Source organism: Thalassophryne amazonica, chromosome 6 (genome assembly GCF_902500255.1).
Source record: "Thalassophryne amazonica chromosome 6, fThaAma1.1, whole genome shotgun sequence".
Classification (NCBI taxonomy): Eukaryota; Metazoa; Chordata; class Actinopteri; order Batrachoidiformes; family Batrachoididae; genus Thalassophryne; species Thalassophryne amazonica.
The window spans coordinates 10,874,330-10,898,141 of record NC_047108.1 but is presented as its reverse complement, the minus strand read 5'-3'; the positions used below and the strand labels follow the sequence as shown (position 1 = coordinate 10,898,141).

The window sequence follows — 23,812 nt, the reverse complement described above, 5'->3', positions numbered from 1 at the left end:
CTGGAACATTCGGTTTGCATAACCAAAGAATTTCTTCACAAACTGTCAGAAACCGTCTCAGGGAAGCTCATCTGCATGCTCGTCGTCCTCATCGGGGTCTCGACCTGACTCCAGTTCGTCGTTGTAACCGACCTGAGTGGGCAAATGCTCACATTCGCTGGCGTTTGGCACGTTGGAGAGGTGTTCTCTTCACGGATGATGCGAAGGAGATGTGTTGCACTGCATAAGGCAAATGGTGGTCACACCAGATACTGACTGGTATCCCCCCCAATAAAACAAAACTGCACCTTTCAGAGTGGCCTTTTATTGTGGGCAGTCTAAGGCACACCTGTGCACTAATCATGGTGTCTAATCAGCATCTTGATATGGCACACCTGTGAGGTGGGATGGATTATCTCAGCAAAGGAGAAGTGCTCACTATCACAGATTTAGACTGGTTTGTGAACAATATTTGAGGGAAATGGTGATATTGTGTATGTGGAAAAAGTTTTAGATCTTTGAGTTCATCTCATACAAAATGGGAGCAAAACCAAAAGTGTTGCGTTTATATTTTTGTTGAGTATAGATAAATGGCAAAGCTTCTGGGGAAAACCTGGTCTTGTTAGGAGAGACAGCATCCATCCCACTTTGGATGGAGCAGCTCTCATTTCTAGAAATCTGGCCAATTTTCTTAAATCCTCCAAACTGTGACTAACCAGGGTTGGGACCAGGAAGCAGAGTTGTAGTCTTACACACCTCTCTGCAGCTTCTCTCCCCCTGCCATCCCCTCATTACCCCATCCCTACAGAGACGGTGCCTGCTCCCAGACCACCAATAACTAGCAAAAATCTATTTAAGCATAAAAATTCAAAAAGAAAAAATAATTTAGCACCTTCAACTGCACCACAGACTAAAACAGTTAAATGTGGTCTATTAAACATTAGATCTCTCTCTTCTAAGTCCCTGTTAGTAAATGATATAATAATTGATCAACATATTGATTTATTCTGCCTTACAGAAACCTGGTTACAGCAGGATGAATATGTTAGTTTAAATGAGTCAACACCCCCGAGTCACACTAACTGCCAGAACGCTCGTAGCATGGGCCGAGGCGGAGGATTAGCAGCAATCTTCCACTCCAGCTTATTAATTAATCAAAAACCCAGACAGAGCTTTAATTCATTTGAAAGCTTGACTCTTAGTCTTGTCCATCCAAATGGGAAGTCCCAAAAACCAGTTTTATTTGTTGTTATCTATCGTCCACCTGGTCGTTACTGTGAGTTTCTCTGTGAATTTTCAGACCTTTTGTCTGACTTAGTGCTTAGCTCAGATAAGATAATTATAGTGGGCGATTTTAACATCCACACAGATGTTGAGAATGACAGCCTCAACACGGCATTTAATCTATTGTTAGACTCGATTGGCTTTGCTCAAAATGTAAATGAGTCCACCCACCACTTTAACCATACTTTAGATCTTGTTTTGACTTATGGTATGGAAATTGAAGACTTAACAGTATTCCCTGAAAACCCCTTCTGTCTGATCATTTCTTAATAACATTTACATTTACTTTAATGGACTACCCAGCAGTGGGGAATAAGTTTCATTACAGTAGAAGTCTTTCAGAAAGCGCTGTAACTAGGTTTAAGGATATGATTCCTTCTTTATGTTCTCCAATGCCATATACCAACACAGGGCAGAGTAGCTACCTAACCTCTGTGAGTGAGATAGATTATCTCGTCAATAGTTTTATATCCTCATTGAGGACAACTTTGGATGCTGTAGTTCCTCTGAAAAAGAGAGTCTTAAATCAGAAGTGCCTGACTCCGTGGTATAACTCACAAACTCGCAGCTTAAAGCAGATAACCCGTAAGTTGGAGAGGAAATGGCGTCTCACTAATTTAGAAGATCTTCTCTTAGCCTGGAAAAAGAGTCTGTTGCTCTATAAAAAAGCCCTCCGTAAAGCTAGGACATCTTACTACTCATCACTAATTGAAGAAAATAAGAACAACCCCAGGTTTCTTTTCAGCACTGTAGCCAGGCTGACAAAGAGTCAGAGCTCTATTGAGCCGAGTATTCCTTTAACTTTAACTAGTAATGACTTCATGACTTTCTTTGCTAATAAAATTTTAACTATTAGAGAAAAAATTACTCATAACCATCCCAAAGACATACCGTTCTCTTTGGCTGCTTTCAGTGATGCCGGTATTTGGTTAGACTCTTTCTCTCCGATTGTTCTGTCTGAGTTATTTTCATTAGTTACTTCCTCCAAACCATCAACATGTCTATTAGACCCCATTCCTACCAGGCTGCTCAAGGAAGCCCTACCATTAATTAATGCTTCGATCTTAAATATGATCAATCTATCTTTATTAGGTGGCTATGTACCACAGGCTTTTAAGGTGGCAGTAATTAAACCATTACTTAAATAGCCATCACTTGACCCAGCTATTTTATCAATCAATCAATCAACTTTTTTCTTATATAGCGCCAAATCACAACAAACAGTTGCCCCAAGGCGCTCCACATTGCAAGGCAAGGCCATACAATAATTATGAAAAACCCCAACGGTCAAAACGACCCCCTATGAGCAAGCACTTGGCCACAGTGGGAAGGAAAAACTCCCCCTTAACAGGAAGAAACCTCCAGCAGAACCAGGCTCAGGGAGGGGCAGTCTTCTGCTGAGACTGGTTGGGGCTGAGGGAAAGAACCAGGAAAAAGAGATCGATCACTAATGATTAAATGCAGAGTGATGCATACGGAGCAAAAAGAGAAAGAAACAGTGCATCATGGGAACCCCCCCACAGTCTACGTCTAAAGCAACATAACCAAGGGATGGTCCAGGGTCACCCGATCCAGCCCTAACTATAAGCCTTAGCGAAAAGGAAAGTTTTAAGCCTAATCTTAAAAGTAGAGAGGGTATCTGTCTCCCTGATCTGAATTGGGAGCTGGTTCCACAGGAGAGGAGCCTGAAAGCTGAAGGCTCTGCCTCCCATTCTACTCTTACAAACCCTAGGAACTACAAGTAAGCCCGCAGTCTGAGAGCTAAGCGCTCTAATGGGGTAATATGGTACTACGAGGTCCCTAAGATAAGATGGGACCTGATTATTCAAAACCTTATAAGTAAGAAGAAGAATTTTAAATTCTATTCTAGCATTAACAGGAAGCCAATGAAGGGAGGCCAACACGGGTGAGATATGCTCTCTCCTGCTAGTCCCCGTCAGTACTCTAGCTGCAGCATTCTGAACCAACTGAAGGCTTTTTAGGGAACTTTTAGGACAACCTGATAATAATGAATTACAATAGTCCAGCCTAGAGGAAATAAATGCATGAATTAGTTTTTCAGCATCACTGTGAGACAAGACCTTTCTGATTTTAGAGATATTGCGTAAATGCAAAAAGGCAGTCCTACATATTTGATTAATATGCGCTTTGAATGACATATCCTGATCAAAAATGACTCCAAGATTTCTCACAGTATTACTAGAGATCAGGGAAATGACATCCAGAGTAACGATCTGGTTAGACACCATGCTTCTAAGATTTGTGGGGCCAAGTACAATAACTTCAGTTTTATCTGAGTTTAAAAGCAGGAAATTAGAGGTCATCCATGTCTTTATGTCTGTAAGACAATCCTGCAGTTTAGCTAATTGATGTGTATCCTCTGGCTTCATGGATAGATAAAGCTGGGTATCATCTGCGTAACAATGAAAATTTAAGCAATACCGTCTAATAATACTGCCCAAGGGAAGCATGTATAAAGTGAATAAAATTGGTCCTAGCACAGAACCTTGTGGAACTCCATAATTAACTTTAGTCTGTGAAGAAGATTCCCCATTTACATGAACAAACTGTAATCTATTAGACAAATATGATTCAAACCACCACAGCGCAATGCCTTTAATACCTATGACATGCTCTAATCTCTGTAATAAAATTTTATGGTCAACAGTATCAAAAGCAGCACTGAGGTCCAACAGAACAAGCACAGAGATAAGTCCACTGTCCGAAGCCATAAGAAGATCATTTGTAACCTTCACTAATGCTGTTTCTGTACTATGATGAATTCTAAAACCTGACTGAAACTCTTCAAATAGACCATTCCTCTGCAGGTGATCAGTTAGCTGTTTTACAACTACCCTCTCAAGAATCTTTGAGAGAAAAGGAAGGTTGGAGATTGGCCTATAATTAGCTAAGATAGCTGGGTCAAGTGATGGCTTTTTAAGTAATGGTTTAATTACTGCCACCTTAAAGGCCTGTGGTACATAACCAACTAACAAAGATAGATTGATCATATTTAAGATTGAAGCATTAAATAATGGTAGGACTTCCTTGAGCAGCCTGGCAGGAATGGGGTCTAATAAGCATGTTGATGGTTTGGATGAAGTAACTAATGAAAATAACTCAGACAGAACAATCGGAGAGAAAGAGTCTAACCAAATACCGGCATCACTGAAAGCAGCCAAAGATAACGATACATCTTTGGGATGGTTATGAGTAATTTTTTCTCTAATAGTCAAAATTTTGTTAGCAAAGAAAGTCATGAAGTCATTACTAGTTAAAGTTAATGGAATACTCAGCTCAATAGAGCTCTGACTCTTTGTCAGCCTGGCTACAGTGCTGAAAAGAAACCTGGGGTTGTTCTTATTTTCTTCAATTAGTGATGAGTAGAAAGATGTCCTAGCTTCACGAAGGGCTTTCTTATAGAGCAACAAACTCTTTTTCCAGGCTAAGTGAAGATCTTCTAAATTAGTGAGACGCCATTTCCTCTCCAACTTACGGGTTATCTGCTTTAAGCTACGAGTTTGTGAGTTATACCACGGAGTCAGACACTTCTGATTTAAAGCTCTCTTTTTCAGAGGAGCTACAGCATCCAAAGTTGTCTTCAATGAGGATGTAAAACTATTGACAAGATACTCTAACTCCCTTACAGAGTTTAGGTAGCTACTCTGCTCTGTGTTGGTATATGACATTAGAGAACATAAAGAAGGAATCATATCCTTAAACCTAGTTACAGCGCTTTCTGAAAGACTTCTAGTGTAATGAAACTTATTCCCCACTGCAGGGTAGTCCATCAGGGTAAATGTTATTAAAAAATGATCAGACAAAAGGGAGTTTTCAGGGAATACTGTTAAGTCTTCTATTTCCATACCATATATAATTTTAGCTAATTATAGGCCAATCTCCAACCTTCCTTTTCTCTCAAAAATTCTTTAAAGGGTAGTTGTAAAACAGCTAACTGATCATCTGCAGAGGAATGGTCTATTTGAAGAGTTTCAGTCAGGTTTCAGAATTCATCATAGTACAGAAACAGCATTAGTGAAGGTTACAAATGATGTATTAAAGGCACTGCACTGCAGTGGTTTGAATCATATTTATCTAATAGATTTCAATTTGTTCATGTAAATGGGGAGTCTTCTTCACGGACTAAGGTTAATTATGGAGTTCCACAAGGTTCTGTGCTAGGACCAATTTTATTCACTTTATACATGCTTCCCTTAGGCAGTATTATTAGACACCATTGCTTAAATTTTCATTGTTACGTAGATGATACCCAGCTTTATCTATCCATGAAGCCAGAGGACACACACCAATTAGCTAAACTGCAGGATTGTCTTACAGACATAAAGACATGGATGACCTCTAATTTCCTGCTTTTAAACTCAGATGAAACTGAAGTTATTGTACTTGGCCCCACAAATCTTAAAAACATGGTGTCTAACCAGATCCTTACTCTGGATGGCATTACCCTGACCTCCAGTAATACTGTGAGAAATCTTGGAGTCATTTTTGATCAGGATATGTCATTCAATGCGCATATTAAACAAATATGTAGGACTGCTTTTTTGCATTTGCGCAATATCTCTAAAATTAGAAAGGTCTTGTCTCAGAGTGATGCTGAAAAACTAATTCATGCATTTATTTCCTCTAGGCTGGACTATTGTAATTCATTATTATCAGGTTGTCCTAAAAGTTCCCTGAAAAGCCTTCAGTTAATTCAAAATGCTGCAGCTAGAGTACTGACAGGGACTAGAAGGAGAGAGCATATCTCACCCATATTGGCCTCTCTTCATTGGCTTCCTGTTAATTCTAGAATAGAATTTAAAATTCTTCTTCTTACTTATAAGGTTTTGAATAATCAGGTCCCATCTTATCTTAGGGACCTCATAGTACCTTATCACCCCAATAGAGCGCTTCGCTCTCGGACTGCAGGCTTACTTGTAGTTCCTAGGGTTTGTAAGAGTAGAATGGGAGGCAGAGCCTTCAGCTTTCAGGCTCCTCTCCTCTGGAACCAGCTCCCAATTCGGATCAGGGAGACAGACACCCTCTCTAACCATCCCTTAGTTATGCTGCTATAGACTTAGACTGCTGGGGGGTTCCCATGATGCACTGTTTCTTTCTCTTTTTGCTCTGTATGCACCACTCTGCATTTAATCATTAGTGATTGATCTCTGCTCCCCTCTACAGCATGTCTTTTTCCTGGTTCTCTCCCTCAGCCCCAACCAGTCCCAGCAGAAGACTGCCCCTCCCTGAGCCTGGTTCTGCTGGAGGTTTCTTACTGTTAAAAGGGAGTTTTTCCTTCCCACTGTCACCAAGTGCTTGCTCACAGGGGGTCGTTTTGACCGTTGGGGTTTTTCCGTAATTATTGTATGGCCTTGCCTTACAATATAAAGCGCCTTGGGGCAACTGTTTGTTGTGATTTGGCGCTATATAAATAAAATTGATTTGATTTGTATGAAGGGTCACTTTGACCCTTCATACCTGTGCAAGACTCCAGTAAAATAACCGTCAAGTCTGTATGGTATGAAGAGAAATGATGTCTCTCTCTCTCAACCACGTCTCTTTTTCTCTTTTTCAGCATTTTATCTGGATATTCCACTGTTAGAGATTTTTTTAATGAAAGACGTGTGGGCGGATTGCAGCGTCGGCTCGCAGCCGCCACGACGCTCCGCCACAGGAAAAACACCTCTGTTGGAAGCCTTAAGGACAAGTTGGAACATGTCCAGCTGTTAAACAATTTCTCATATACTCACTCCACTGAAAGCCATCAAAAGCCGCCTGGATTTTACAAATGGTTATCAACACGGAGGTGTTTTTCCTGTGCCGCCGCACCGCGTCGGCTGCGTCCCGACGCGCGGACCCGTCCGCACGTCTTTCATTAAAAAAATCTCCTTTAACAGTGGAATATCCGGATAAAATGCTGAAACCGACTTCTTCTGAAACTTCTGTTCTCTCACGACGTCCTGGATCAATAGAGCCTGAAATATGGAGGTTTTAAGCTTGAAACAGGCTGACGACGGCGCCTGAGAGCGCTGCGCGACGTCTCGCACCGTGGGAAGTCCTTAAAGCGACAGTATCACCTCAAAATCTCTCATCAGCTGTTAAAATTTTTACCGAAAACCAGCTTAATTTTTCGAACCATGTCCACTTCGATGTGTCTCACAGGTTTAGAAAAAATTTTGATCAAACAAAGCGCCAGTCTCTCAGCAACTTCTCAGACAAAGGAATTCCGACGAGGGGCTGGACGACTCCTCCCACAAGGAGTGCTCACAGACGAATGACGTCACCGACAGGCGTGTAAAAACTCACGCATGCGCACGAGGGTTCAAGCATGTCTGACGTAAAAACATATGAATGAAATCCATATAGTTTTTGAAAAAATAAAAAGGACCTATACTTTATGGACAGACCTCGTATATTTTAACAACTGAATTTGATTTTCTGGGCAAAAGCTCTGTTTTTGGGTGGCACAGTGGATTAGTGGTTAGCACTGTTGCATGTTCATGCCTGTTTCTTCCAGGTTCTCTGGGTTCCTCCCACTTCCAAAGACGTACAGGTTTGCTGAATTGGAAACTTTAAATTGACCATAGGTGTGCGTGAGTGTGTTTGTCTGTGGCCCTGCGATAGAGCGTCTTCCTATCCCGGGTATAGAAAATTAACAAATAGAGGCTGGGAATCAATATGATTTTATCTTCATCAATTCCATTATCGATTCTGCTTATTGGTCCAATTCTTTATTGATTTCTAACTAACTTTTGATGTTGAAAAAGGTCGACCTGCATGCAGAGTTTGACGTCATGAGATCACGTCTGATGTTGTGACGTGTGAGTTTTTCATGGAACTGACAGAAAAACATGTCGGCACTGATAAGAGGAATTGATCATGTCTGAGGCACATGATTCCAATGACTTGGAAAACTGTGGAACAAGTTCTCAATTCACATCTCTGGCAAGCCATGTTGTGAAAGCAACTGCAAAGAAGAAGTCCAGAGGCCCATTGGTGCTGGTGTTTATCTCCAGATTCTGTAGTGTCAAGCGGCTAAGAGTCTAAGACTCCCCATGGACGGGACACCAGTCCAACACAGGTTACTTCTCCTGCCGAGGCCCGTACCCACTAACAGCTGGGTGGACTCGGACAATGTAGATTAAGTGTCTTGTCCAAGGACACAGACAGGTAGCATGAGCAGGATTCAAACCCAAGCCAGCTCTTTAGCCACTTAGCTACCAGCACTATGCAACATCACAGGTTAATTTAGAGGCAAACCACAGCCAACAAACATATTTCAAACCTGACATGATGTTAATCTACAGAGAGAAACTTCCACAACAGCGGCAGCACGTTGAAGAACAAATAATCACACAATACTTGAGTCAACCTGGGTCAACCCAGGAAGACCCAAGTCAACCTGGTGCAACCAGGGTCAACCTAGGCCAATGCACAAATCAAAGCAGACTCGTGACCATGTTCTGACCCTTACAGAGATCTAAAACATATCCTCCGCCAAACATGTACTTTCATATCGGTACTGAACGCAGACACACGTACTGACCTTTTCCTGACTTGTGGACCCTCGATCTCTATTTCTACTGGCTGAGAGGGCAGGACAGGTTCAGGTGGCTTGGATGGATCCAGAGGCTCAGCCAGTTCTGGAACATGGACACACACTGTTATGACTTGTAGTTCAGAATATCAGGCTTTTCTGTTAAAAGAATAACAACACAAAATCCCATAAATTCCTATTTAACCTTCATTTACCTTCCACTTCCTCCCAGTCATCATCTTCCTCACTCTCCTCCTCCTCTTGTTTCTTGGGATTCATTTTTTCTACACACGTTGCTATGGAAACCACATTGAAGTCATCACCTCTCCGAGAATCCTCTTCCTTTACTGGTGACTGGAAGTACTTACTGGTTTGGATGGTGGTTTGTGATGCTCGCTTGGTGGAAGAGTGTGGCTTATATTTTACTTTCCTCTGAAGTTCCTCCTCTTCCTCTGTCAGAAAGAAAAACAGAAGACATTTGTGTGACCAGCTGAGTTCAGACGCTGACAGTAACCTGACGTTTTTGTAAAAGCTGCTATAAAAGTGTCCATAATCTGAATGTTAGGGCCCCTTCACACATAGTGCGAAGTTTGGTCGATTACGGCGAAACAATGCGAAACATTTGGAATTAGCGCACCAGGATATATCGCGTCGACGGGCAGGCGTGCACGATCCCGGTGCGAGAATTCATGCATGTGACGGTGTCTTTCGAGGAGGAACACAGAGCGAGGTGCACCACATTGTGCCGCTTACGTGGAATAAATAAAAACCAGCTGGTACCTGTGGGACCACATCGCGCTGCTTATGTGGAAAACAAAACACCAAAAAAACAAACAAACAAAAAAAAAAACAACAATAACAAAAAAAATACCACCCACAGGACTCGAACCTTTCAAAAGCTCCGATTGCCAGTCAGAAACTTTACCACTGAGCTACGAAGCTGTCCTCTGAAAGTTGAGGGAACCTGCCTCATATCAGGAAGGACATGGAAGTATTAATCAATCAATCAATCAATCAATTTTATTTATATATCGCCAAATCACAACAAACAGTTGCCCCAAGGCGCCTTATATTGTAAGGCAAGGCCACACAATAATTACATAAAAACCCCAACGGTCAAAACGACCCCCTGTGAGCAAGCACTTGGCGACTTGGCAGTCTAAGTCTATAGCAGCATAACTAAGGGATGGTTCAGGGTCACCTGATCCAGCCCTAACTATAAGCTTTAGCAAAAAGTAAAGTTTTAAGCCTAATCTTAAAAGTAGAGAGGGTGTCTGTCTCCCTGATCTGAATTGGGAGCTGGTTCCACAGGAGAGGAGCCTGAAAGCTGAAGGCACTGCCTCCCATTCTACTCTTACAAACCCTAGGAACTACAAGTAAGCCTGCAGTCTGAGAGCGAAGCGCTCTATTGGGGTGATATGGTACTACGAGGTCCCCAAGATAAGATGGGACCTGATTATTCAAAACCTTATAAGTAAAAAGAAGAATTTTAAATTCTATTCTAGAATTAACAGGAAGCCAATGAAGAGAGGCCAATATGGGTGAGATATGCCTCTCTTCATTGGCTTCCTGTTAATTCTAGAATAGAATTTAAAATTCTTCTTTTTACTTATAAGGTTTTGAATAATCAGGTCCCATCTTATCTTAGGGACCTCGTAGTACCATATCACCCCAATAGAGCGCTTCGCTCTCAGACTGCAGGCTTACTTGTAGTTCCTAGGGTTTGTAAGAGTAGAATGGGAGGCAGAGCCTTCAGCTTTCAGGCTCCTCTCCTGTGGAACCAGCTCCCAATTCAGATCAGGGAGACAGACACCCTCTCTACTTTTAAGATTAGGCTTAAAACTTTCCTTTTTGCTAAAGCTTATAGTTAGGGCTGGATCAGGTGACCCTGAACCATCCCTTAGTTATGCTGCTATAGACGTAGACTGCTGGGGGGTTCCCATGATGCACTGTTTCTTTCTCTTTTTGCTCTGTATGCACCACTCTGCATTTAATCATTAGTGATCGATCTCTGCTCCCCTCCACAGCATGTCTTTTTCCTGGTTCTCTCCCTCAGCCCCAACCAGTCCCAGCAGAAGACTGCCCCTCCCTGAGCCTGGTTCTGCTGGAGGTTTCTTCCTGTTAAAAGGGAGTTTTTCCTTCCCACTGTAGCCAAGTGCTTGCTCACAGGGGGTCGTTTTGACCGTTGGGGTTTTACATAATTATTGTATGGCCTTGCCTTACAATATAAAGCGCCTTGGGGCAACTGTTTGTTGTGATTTGGCGCTATATAAAAAAATTGATTGATTGATATGCTCTCTCCTTCTAGTCCCAGTTGTACTCTAGCTGCAGCATTTTGAATTAACTGAAGGCTTTTCAGGGAACTTTTAGGACAACCCGATAATAATGAATTACAATAGTCCAGCCTAGAGGAAATAAATGCATGAATTAGTTTTTCAGCAACACACTGAGACAAGACCTTTCTAATTTTAGAGATACTGCGCAAATGTAAAAAAGCAGTCCTACGTATTTGTTTAGTATGCGCTTTGAATGACATATCCTGATCAAAAATGACTCCAAGATTTCTCACAGTATTACTAGAGGTCAGGGTAATGCCATCCAGAGTAAGGATCTGGTTAGACACCATGTTTCTAAGATTTGTGGGGCCAAGTACAATAACTTCAGTTTTATCTGAGTTTAAAAGCAGGAAATTAGAGGTCATCCATGTCTTTATGTCTGTAAGACAATCCTGCAGTTTAGCTAATTGGTGTGTGTCCTCTGGTTTCATGGATAGATAAAGCTGGGTATCATCTGCGTAACAATGAAAATTTAAGCAATGCCGTCTAATAATACTGCCTAAGGGAAGCATGTATAAAGTGAATAAAATTGGTCCTAGCACAGAACCTTGTGGAACTCCATAATTAACCTTAGTCTGTGAAGAAGATTCCCCATTTACATGAACAAATTGTAATCTATTATATAAATATGATTCAAACCACCGCAGCGCAGTGCCTTTAATACCTATGGCATGCTCTAATCTCTGTAATAAAATTGTATGGTCAACAGTATCAAAAGCAGCACTGAGGTCTAACAGAACAAGCACAGAGATGAGTCCACTGTCTGAGGCCATAAGAAGATCATTTGTAACCTTCACTAATGCTGTTTCTGTACTATGATGAATTTTAAAACCTGACTGAAACTCTTCAAATAGACCATTCCTCTGCAGATGATCAGTTAGCTGTTTTACAACTACCCTTTCAAGAATTTTTGAGAGAAAAGGAAGGTTGGAGATTGGTCTATAATTAGCTAAGATAGCTGGGTCAAGTGATGGCTTTTTAAGTAATGGTTTAATTACTGCCACCTTAAAAGCCTGTGGTACATAGCCAACTAATAAAGACAGATTGATCATATTTAAGATCGAAGCATTAAATAATGGTAAGGCTTCCTTGAGCAGCCTGGTAGGAATGGGGTCTAATAGACATGTTGATGGTTTGGATGAAGTAACTAATGAAAATAACTCAGACAGAACAATCTGAGAGAAAGAGTCTAACCAAATACCGGCATCACTGAAAGCAGCCAAAGATAACGATACGTCTTTGGGATGGTTATGAGTAATTTTTTCTCTAATAGTTAAAATTTTATTAGCAAAGAAAGTCATGAAGTCATTACTAGTTAAAGTTAAAGGAATACACGGCTCAATAGAGCGCTGACTCTTTGTCAGCCTGGCTACAGTGCTGAAAAGAAACCTGGGGTTGTTCTTATTTTCTTCAATTAGTGATGAGTAGTAAGATGTCCTAGCTTTACGGAGGGCTTTTTTATAGAGCAACAGACTCTTTTTCCAGGCTAAGTGAAGATCTTCTAAATTAGTGAGACGCCATTTCCTCTTAATAAATAAGAGGAAATGGCGTCCTCTCTATTTATTTTTTCCTCTTAAAAAATAAATAAATCACACACCATATAAAAACACTGCATTTTATCAAGTGAGCAATACAAATATGATCTGACTGTTCCTCTGGTGATGATCCATGGTCACAGACATACATACAAACTGACATAAATGAGAAGCAGTGTGCTCTGATCATGTCCACATCTACTGGTCAGGTGTGTCCAGTCGCCCCGCGCGCATGTCCAGCCTGTCACGCGTGTCTTGTGGATGGCCCACCGCAGCACAGGCACCGTGTCATATGGAACAGAGCTCACATGGGTCACGTGACAGTCAGATCGCCCGTTGTGTGTTGTGATCTGACAGTCCGTTTCAACCTGGGGGGTAGCCTGTCAATGTCACCGTCACCACAGCAATATATGTTTTTATTTATGTCCATGTAAGGGCAACATGCAGACACACGCGTCACAGTGGGCAGTTGTTAGTTCATGTCTGTCCCAACACAGTACCTGTTGTTGAACTGGGATGTTCAGATCCACAGATCACCAAAGCCACACTCATGTGGCACTTTGACAAATTTCACTGCCAGCACGACAATGATTGTCTGCAGACTGTTGTTGTGTTCATGCTGTGAATGGCCGCACATTTTTTAAGTGCCATGCAAGCAGTGTTAGATGTTCGCGTGTGTCACCTGGAATTTGGCCGGCACCTACTGCGAGAGGAATCGAATGGGCTCTCACAGCGCACACATTGTCTTTCAGCCGCTGGTGTGCAAAAACAGATGTAGCAAAAGGTGCATGAGGCGTTCGAGGCAGGGACGATTTTACACGTTTTGCACACGATTCCTGCTTCATGCGCACTTCGACCAAACTTCGCACTATGTGTGAAGGGGCCCTTAGTGACACACTTAAAAAACACAAATCAGCTAATTAGACACACCCATCTCGACAGGAGCCTCAGTGGTCGCAAAGTCAAGTGACCCAAGAGCCAAGAGCATCAAAGTCAAAAGAAGATGATAGAATTTATCCTTTTGAGTGATTACATACAGACTTTTGTTTCTGCAGGCAAGATCTCGCAAACTCAAAGCTCTCTGTGGTTGGGTCTATTTGGACTCAGCTTCATAGTTACCCGGTCTGACAAGTGATTGAATGAATCTTTGTGCGTGGAGCAATGGTCACCTTTGTTTGCTGGTGAGTCCTTTAACTCTGGTTTTCTCTGCATCTTTCTGGACCACATTTGTGTGCGAGTATGTTGAAAACCTCCTGACAAGAATTCCAGGTGTTCATCATGTCTCCACTGCACCTTCTATAAGTCACGCTCGGCAGTTTCTGTTTGGCTCAGGTGCTTGAGACTGGTTATCATCGTGGTCAATCTTCTTTGTACCTTTTTGACTGAATGCATGTCTCTCTTTATTTGGGGATTCTAGATGGTAACTCCAGTCTAACCTGGCTCTTGTACAGGTTACCACAGTCTTTACATTGTGGTATTAAACAAGCAGTATTATAATAATTGTAAATTACCAGTAAATAATAGTTTAAGATGTTTTAACCCATAAAATGATGTATAACTAGCTGAGTTATCCGTTCTACACATGGGTAATAGAGATTAATTTTAGCTATGTCACTGTATATTTCATGTCACTTTAGTTCAGGTGTAGTAAGTTGCACTGCATTGTGTTTATGTTGTCATCATTAATTTTCATAGAGCAATTTGTGACATTCATGAGACTCAAGTAAATGATGATAAAAGGTGACAGCATGTCATATCACTGCAATGCTCTGGCAGCCGTACACAGCAGGCACATTATCATAGCATCATTATTATATTAACTAGCACGCGGTGCGCACTGGCCCATTTGGATTGTAATTAAAGTGTACCCTAGCCAGCCGCTACTACGTAGTAAATAAAGTGTGATGCTTGCTACCTGAATTGAGTACCACATGAACTGCAAAAATGAGGGCTCCAGTGAGCAGGTATACAGTATAAGGCTGACTACGTGTGTGTGTGTGTGTGTGTGTGTGTGTGTGTGTGTGTGTGTGTGTGTGTGTGTGTGTGTGTGTGTGTGTGTGTGTGTGTGTGTGTGTGTGTGTGTGTGTGTGTGTGTGTGTGTTCCCACACGTATGCTTTCAACCAAAGGGACCCAGTGACCTCCCTCTTGGTGCCCCCAGTCACCATAGCCAGTTTGGTGCCGATTGGTTAATTACTGTGGCTGTGCACAGCAAACACAAACTGTGCCACATACATACAATATCTCACTGCGGTATTGTATCACCTCCTGTTCCGGAGCACAGCAGTGTTTTTCTGTATCTGTTAGCTGTTTAATCTGCGCAGTTAGATTGATCTAGTTATCTAGATTACGATTTGTTTCCCAGTGTAATCTTTACGTGTCTTAACTAAAGCACTCCTTCTGCTGAATCACCTCTAAATTATTTACACATTATTCACTTTGCGTGTTTTTAGGAATCCACTAGCTTAGCGTAGCTACTAGCTCTTAGCCGGTTTAGCATGGCGGCTTCTCCTGTCTCTCCCGCACTTTTCTGCTCTGCGTGTGAAATGTTTAGTTATTCCTCGGCCTCCTTTAGCAGTAACGGTACTTGTAATAAGTGTAGCTTATTCGTAGCTTTGGAGGCCAGGCTGGGCGAATTGGAGACTCGGCTCCGCACCGTGGAAAATTCTACAGCTAGCCAGGCCCCTGTAGTCGGTGCGGACCAAGGTAGCTTAGCCGCCGTTAGTTACCCCCTGGCAGATCCCGAGCAGCCGGGAAAGCAGGCCGACTGGGTGACTGTGAGGAGGAAGTGTAGTTCTAAACAGAAGCCCCGTGTACACCACCAACCCGTTCACATCTCTAACCGTTTTTCCCCACTCGACGACACACCCGCCGAGGATCAAACTCTGGTTATTGGCGACTCTGTTTTGCGAAATGTGAAGTTAGCGACACCAGCAACCATAGTCAATTGTCTTCCTGGGGCCAGAGCAGGCGACACCGAAGGAAATTTGAAACTGCTGGCTAAGGCTAAGTGTAAATTGGGTAAGATTGTAATTCACGTCGGCAGTAATGACACCCGGTTACGCCAATCGGAGGTCACTAAAATTAACATTAAATCGGTGTGTAACTTTGCAAAAACAATGTCGGACTCTGTAGTTTTCTCTGGGCCCCTCCCCAGTCAGACCGGGAGTGACATGTTTAGCCGCATGTTCTCCTTGAATTGCTGGCTGTCTGAGTGGTGTCCAAAAAATGAGGTGGGCTTCATAGATAATTGGCAAAGCTTCTGGGGAAAACCTGGTCTTGTTAGGAGAGACGGCATCCATTCCACTTTGGATGGAGCAGCTCTCATTTCTAGAAATCTGGCCAATTTTCTTAAATCCTCCAAACCGTGACTATCCAGGGTTGGGACCAGGAAGCAGAGTTGTAGTCTTACACACCTCTCTGCAGCTTCTCTCCCCCTGCCATCCCCTCATTACCCCATCCCTGTAGAGACGGTGCCTGCTCCCAGACCACCAATAACCAGCAAAAATCTATTTAAGCATAAAAATTCAAAAAGAAAAAATAATATAGCACCTTCAACTGCACCACAGACTAAAACATTTAAATGTGGTCTATTAAACATTAGGTCTCTCTCTTCTAAGTCCCTGTTGGTAAATGATATAATAATTGATCAACATATTGATTGATTCTGCCTTACAGAAACCTGGTTACAGCAGGATGAATATGTTAGTTTAAATGAGTCAACACCCCCGAGTCACACTAACTGTCAGAATGCTAGTAGCACGGGCCGAGGCGGAGGATTAGCAGCAATCTTCCATTCCAGCTTATTAATTAATCAAAAACCCAGACAGAGCTTTAATTCATTTGAAAGCTTGACTCTTAGTCTTGTCCATCCAAATTGGAAGTCCCAAAAACCAGTTTTATTTGTTATTATCTATCGTCCACCTGGTCGTTACTGTGAGTTTCTCTGTGAATTTTCAGACCTTTTGTCTGACTTAGTGCTTAGCTCAGATAAGATAATTATAGTGGGCGATTTTAACATCCACACAGATGCTGAGAATGACAGCCTCAACACTGCATTTAATCTATTATTAGACTCGATTGGCTTTGCTCAAAAAGTAAATGAGTCCACCCACCACTTTAATCATATCTTAGATCTTGTTCTGACTTATGGTATGGAAATAGAAGACTTAACAGTATTCCCTGAAAACTCCCTTCTGTCTGATTATTTCTTAATAACATTTACATTTACTCTGATGGACTACCCAGCAGTGGGGAATAAGTTTCATTACACTAGAAGTCTTTCAGAAAGCGCTGTAACTAGGTTTAAGGATATGATTCCTTCTTTATGTTCTCTAATACCATATACCAACACAGTGCAGAGTAGCTACCTAAACTCTGTAAGTGAGATAGAGTATCTCGTCAATAGTTTTACATCCTCATTGAAGACAACTTTGGATGCTGTAGCTCCTCTAAAAAAGAGAGCTTTAAATCAGAAGTGCCTGACTCCGTGGTATAACTCACAAACTCGTAGCTTAAAGCAGATAACCCGTAAGTTGGAGAGGAAATGGCGTCTCACTAATTTAGAAGATCCTCACTTAGCCTGGAAAAAGAGTCTGTTGCTCTATAAAAAAGCCCTCCGTAAAGCTAGGACATCTTTCTACTCATCACTAATTGAAGAAAATAAGAACAACCCCAGGTTTCTTTTCAGCACTGTAGCCAGGCTGACAAAGAGTCAGCGCTCTATTGAGCTGAGTATTCCATTAACTTTAACTAGTAATGACTTCATGACTTTCTTTGCTAACAAAATTTTAACTATTAGAGAAAAAATTACTCATAACCATCCCAAAGACGTATCGTTATCTTTGGCTGCTTTCAGTGATGCCGGTATTTGGTTAGACTCTTTCTCTCCGATTGTTCTGTCTGAGTTATTTTCATTAGTTACTTCATCCAAACCATCAACATGTTTATTAGACCCCATTCCTACCAGGCTGCTCAAGGAAGCCCTACCATTATTTAATGCTTCGATCTTAAATATGATCAATCTATCTTTGTTAGTTGGCTATGTACCACAGGCTTTTAAGGTGACAGTAATTAAACCATTACTTAAAAAGCCATCACTTGACCCAGCTATCTTAGCTAATTATAGGCCAATCTCCAACCTTCCTTTTCTCTCAAAAATTCTTGAAAGGGTAGTTGTAAAACAGCTAACTGATCATCTGCAGAGGAATGGTCTATTTGAAGAGTTTCAGTCAGGTTTTAGAATTCATCATAGTACAGAAACAGCATTAGTGAAGGTTACAAATGATCTTCTTATGGCCTCGGACAGTGGACTCATCTCTGTGCTTGTTCTGTTAGACCTCAGTGCTGCTTTTGATACTGTTGACCATAAAATTTTATTACAGAGATTAGAGCATGCCATAGGTATTAAAGGCACTGCGCTGCGGTGGTTTGAATCATATTTGTCTAATAGATTACAATTTGTTCATGTAAATGGGGAATCTTCTTCACAGACTAAAGTTAATTATGGAGTTCCACAAGGTTCTGTGCTAGGACCAATTTTATTCACTTTATATATGCTTCCCTTAGGCAGTATTATTAGACGGTATTGCTTAAATTTTCATTGTTACGCAGATGATACCCAGCTTTATCTATCCATGAAGCCAGAGGACACACACCAATTAGCTAAACTGCAGGATTGTCTTACAGACATAAAGACATGGATGACCTCTAATTTCCTGCTTTTAAACTCAGATAAAACTGAAGTTATTGTACTTGGCCCCACAAATCTTAGAAACATGGTGTCTAACCAGATCCTTACTCTGGATGGCATTACCCTGACCTCTAGTAATACTGTGAGAAATCTTGGAGTCATTTTTGATCAGGATATGTCATTCAAAGCGCATATTAAACAAATATGTAGGACTGCTTTTTTGCATTTACGCAGTATCTCTAAAATCAGAAAGGTCTTGTCTCAGAGTGATGCTGAAAAACTAAGTAAGAAAAACTAACTGCAGCTAGAGTACTGACAGGGACTAGAAGGAGAGAGCATATCTCACCCATATTGGCCTCTCTTCATTGGCTTCCTGTTAATTCTAGAATAGAATTTAAAATTCTTCTTCTTACTTATAAGGTTTTGAATAATCAGGTCCCATCTTATCTTAGGGACCTCATAGTACCATATCACCCCAATAGAGCGCTTCGCTCTCAGACTGCAGGCTTACTTGTAGTTCCTAGGGTTTGTAAGAGTAGAATGGGAGGCAGAGCCTTCAGCTTTCAGGCTCCTCTCCTGTGGAACCAGCTCCCAATTCAGATCAGGGAGACAGACACCCTCTCTACTTTTAAGATTAGGCTTAAAACTTTCCTTTTTGCTAAAGCTTATAGTTAGGGCTGGATCAGGTGACCCTGAACCATCCCTTAGTTATGCTGCTATAGACGTAGACTGCTGGGGGGTTCCCATGATGCACTGTTTCTTTCTCTTTTTGCTCTGTATGCACCACTCTGCATTTAATCATTAGTGATTGATCTCTGCTCCCCTCTACAGCATGTCTTTTTCCTGGTTCTCTCCCTCAGCCCCAACCAGTCCCAGCAGAAGACTGCCCCTCCCTGAGCCTGGTTCTGCTGGAGGTTTCTTCCTGTTAAAAGGGAGTTTTTCCTACCCACTGTAGCCAAGTGCTTGCTCACAGGGGGTCGTTTTGACCGTTGGGGTTTTACATAATTATTGTATGGCCTTGCCTTACAATATAAAGCGCCTTGGGGCAACTGTTTGTTGTGATTTGGCGCTATATAAAAAAATTGATTGATTGATTGATTGATTTGATTCATATGTTTTTACGTCAGTCATGCTTGAACCCTCGTGCGCATGCGTGAGTTTTTACACGCCTGTCAGTGACATCATTCGCCTGTGAGCACTCCTTGTGGGAGGAGTCGTCCAGCCCCTCGTCGGAATTCCTTTGTCTGAGAAGTTGCTGAGAGACTGGCGCTTTGTTTGATCAAATTTTTTTCTAAACCTGTGAGACACATCGAAGTGGACATGGTTCGAAAAATTAAGTTGGTTTTCAGTGAAAATTTTAACGGCTGATGAGAGATTTTGAGGTGATACTGTCGCTTTAAGGACTTCCCACGGTGCGAGACGTCGCTCAGCGCTCTCAGGCAGCGTCATCAGCCTGTTTCAAGCTGAAAACCTCCACATTTCAGGCTCTATTGATCCAGGACGTCGTGAGAGAACAGAGACGTTTCAGAAGAAGTCGGTTTCAGCATTTTATCCGGACATTCCACTGTTAAAGGAGATTTTTTTAATGAAAGACGTGCGGACGGGTCCGTGTGTCGGGACGCAGCCGGCGCGGTGCGGCGGCACAGGAAAAACACCTCCGTGTTGATAACCATTTGTAAAATCCAGGCAGCTTTTGATGGCTTTCAGTGGAGTGAGTATATGAGAAATTGTTTAACAGCTGGACATGTTCCAACTTGTCCTTAAGGCTTGCAACAGAGGTGTTTTTCCTGTGGCAGAGCATCGCGGCGGCTGCGAGCCGACGCTGCAATCCGCCCGCACGTCTTTCATTAAAAAACTCTCCTTTAACAGTGGAATATCCGGATAAAATGCTGAAACCGACTTCTTCTGAAACTTCTCTGTTCTCCCACGACGTCCTGGATCAATAGAGCCTGAAATGTGGAGGTTTTCAGCTTGAAACAGGCTGATGACGCCGCCTGAGAGCGCTGAGCGACGTCTCGCACCGTGGGAAGTCCTTAAATCGACAGTATCACCTCAAAATCTCTCATCAGCTGTTAAAATTTTCACTGAAAACCAGCTTAAGTTTTCAAACCGTGTCCACTTCGATGTGTCTCACAGGTTTAGAAAAAATTTTGATCAAACAAAGCGCCAGTCTCTCAGCAACTTCTCAGACAAAGGAATTCCGACGAGGGGCTGGACGACTCCTCCCACAAGGAGTGCTCACAGGCGAATGACGTCACCGACAGGCGTGGAAAAACTCACGCATGCGCACAAGGGTTCAAGCATGTCTGACGTAAAAACATATGAATGAAATCCATATAGTTTTTGAAAAAAATAAAAAGGACCTATACTTTATGGACAGACCTCGTATAATGTTCTTAGTGGCTCTGCAGATCTTTCCCCAGCTCTATTACATTTCATCCGTTGAACACTTGGGGATTTGCGACCTAACAAATATTGACAGTCTGCATGCTGTACACAGCAGGTACATTTTAAGTAAAAATAAATAAATAAATAAAAAATGCACACCTTAACTCCCATAAGTAAAGTGCGATGCTGCTACCTGACCTGAGTACCGTGTGAACTGTGAAAAAAAGGGCTCCAGTGAGAGGGTCGTGATCTGATATATAAGGCTGTGTGTGTCTGTGTATGTGTGTTTGCGCATGTCCAATTTCAACCCAAGGGCCCCAGTGACCTCCCCTTTGGTGCCCTCAGTCACCATACCAAGTATGGTATCGATTGCTTAATTACTGTGGCTGTGCATAGATATAAGGTTGACCGTGTGTGTGTGTGTGTGTATTATGTGTGTTTGCGCACGTGTGCTTTCAACCTAAGGGCCCCAGTGACCTCTCCCTTGGTGCCCCCAGTCACCATACCAAGCTTGGTGTTGATTGCTTAATTATTGTGGCAGTTCGTGCCGAACACAAACCATGCCACAAACATAGATTGCCTTTTATATATATAGAAAATTGGGGGAGTGGTCACTTTAAGTGACAGTGGCTCATCTTGATCCAGATTCGGGATCAAGATTTTCCTTCATATAGGCTTTGAAGGATTACGTCAAAACTACTCCAAGGATCCTCACCAAATTTGCGCCACAGATAGATATTAGGACATGGAAGACTCCAATGAATTTTGGAGTTGATCCGGAACCGGATCTAGATTCTGGAACAAGATTTCCCTTTATATAGGCTTTGAAGGATTACATCAAGACTACTTCAAGGATTCTCACCAACTTTGCACCACATATAGATATTAGGGCATGGAAGACTCCACTGAATTTTGGAGGTGTTATGGATCCAAGTCTGGATTCTGGACCAAGATTTCACTTTACATAGGCTTTGAAGGATTATGTCAAAACTACTTCAAGGATCCTCACCAAATTTGCACCACAGAGAGATATCAGAGAATGCAAGACTCCACTGCATTTTGGAGGTGATCCAGAACAGGACTGGTGGATGTCAGAAATCTCTGATTGCTCTTGTTACTATTGCCACAGTGCAAGTTCCCTTGTGGATCAATAATGGAAGTAGCTATTCATACTTAGCCGTATTAATAACATTCATACATAGCACAGCCTTGTTATGATTAGGAGTTATGGTTAGGATTACAATTAATGGTGGTGGTTAAGGTACTTTATGAATCTACATATCAATAGGAAGTACATGTGCAAGTACATCCCCCATGATCACACAACCAATATTGACCATTGACAGAGACGCTATGTACCAAATGAGGTTCACTATACGAATACAGCTACGTAAAGATAGCCACTGGCCACACCGTCATCAGCAACCAGAGGAGCCTCTTCAGCCACCGACTGCTCCTTCCCAATTGCAGGACCAACAGAGTGAAAAACTCCTTTGTCCCTCAGGCCATCAGACTGTACAACTCCTCACTCAGGAGGAGGATTAACAGGAAGACAGAGGACAGGAAGGAGATGAACAGTAGTAGCCAGTAAACCAGTATTGATCAGTTATTCTGGTATTTATATTGTATATATATATTTTCAAATTGTTTTTCTTATTTTACTTTCACTTTTGATACTCTGTGTGCTTCTTACCCTGTGTGCTGCTATATAATGCTGCTGGAACCTCAATTTCCCTGAAATTTCCCTATCTGTCAATCATCCGCTGGTGACAAAAAAAAAAAAAGTGTTTTTCAAACAATATATGTCTTCAATTTGAGATTGTACAAAAAAAGCACTGTTCAAACCTGTAAGCTTTACAAAACTTTTTTTTTCCTTTCTAAAGTACTTAGCCCCCTGGCGTGATTTTGTAGTTACTTATCTATGCACAACTGTACTTTGTTTTTTTTTATGTTCTGTGTTTATTGTTCCAATAAAGTTGGAATTAAAAACAAAAGGGAGCAGAGCGTGCTAGTAAATAGCTAGCGTTATACAGCCTTCACGACAGCAAAGAATGTTTAAATAATATGTGAGGGAAAAACGATTCATTGACAGAGAAAAGTCGGATATCATATCGTTCACTTCTTGTTTTGGTCTTTAATCCAAATTCACTCGTGAACGAGTTAGCACAACAGGCTAACCGCTAGCACACATTCATGATTTCATTTTTATTTATCAAACATACAGATGCTGATGCAAATATACAAATGCAGAAAACAAACTTTACAACAGTTTTTTTTCCCCACTGTCGTCCCTTTGACATTATATGAACCAAAACTTCGTTAGCTGCTTATAAATCAGTGACAGATGACACCAAATACATGCACTCAGTTTTGTATGATTTTGAATCGGTGAGTCAGATTTGTTGATAAAAAAAAAAAACAGATAGGTTTCCTACCTTTATCTTTGATTCCTGATCGGCTCCTCTTCATCTTCCTTTTCAGCTTCTTTTAACTCTTTTTCCTCATCAAATGTCCGTGTCAGTGATAATCTACTCACTTTAAATTCTTACTGGTGATCAAAGCGGACGCGCTCTGCGTGTTGTTGCTTGCAGAAAGTTATCCAACATTCTCCTTTGTGTGTTTTATAACAGTTATCTAACGCTTCATTCAGTGTTCCCAAAAACAAGCTCAACAAAAGCCACAATTGGCCGTCTGAAACGTCACTAGATGACGCGATGACGTAATCACATCTAATTTGCACATGGCGGGAACGTACAGAAGATTAAACACTAGAGCAGACATCAAGGCAGCCATTGATGTGTATCTCGGGCTGCCATCTTAGTAAAGTAACTGCAGCAGAAGTGTTCGGGGAAGGATTCCTGTCGATGAATGTGATTCTTTTTTATATGTTAATAGAACAAAATTTTCTGTAAAAATAATTTAATTGGAAATGTACAGCATTCGGCTGAGTTAACGAGGTGTCAGTGCTGTGAGTGACAGGAGAGAATTCTGTTATTATGAGAAAGCATCTTATAATGTGTGATTATTAAAATTTGATAGTGTGTGTACAAAAATGGAATTGAT

General features: G+C 41.7%; 1 protein-coding gene across 2 annotated transcripts in view; it reads right to left on the bottom strand.

The window, feature by feature from the left end:
* Positions 1–23,412, bottom strand: part of xpc (xeroderma pigmentosum, complementation group C) — a 46,711-nt gene extending 23,299 nt beyond the window's left edge. The window contains exons 1-4 of one of the 2 annotated variants that reach the window (XM_034171749.1): positions 23,185–23,412; positions 9,169–9,252; positions 9,016–9,096; positions 8,810–8,906 (exon numbers count right to left, since the gene is read on the bottom strand). In XM_034171749.1, the coding sequence (XP_034027640.1) occupies positions 8,810–8,906; positions 9,016–9,096; positions 9,169–9,252; positions 23,185–23,218 (296 nt within the window). In that variant the 5' untranslated portion in view covers positions 23,219–23,412. Of the gene's footprint in view, positions 1–8,809; positions 8,907–9,015; positions 9,253–23,184 lie in introns of both variants that reach the window. The other variant, XM_034171748.1, reaches the window with a different exon arrangement.
* Positions 23,413–23,812: the final 400 nt, after the last annotated feature.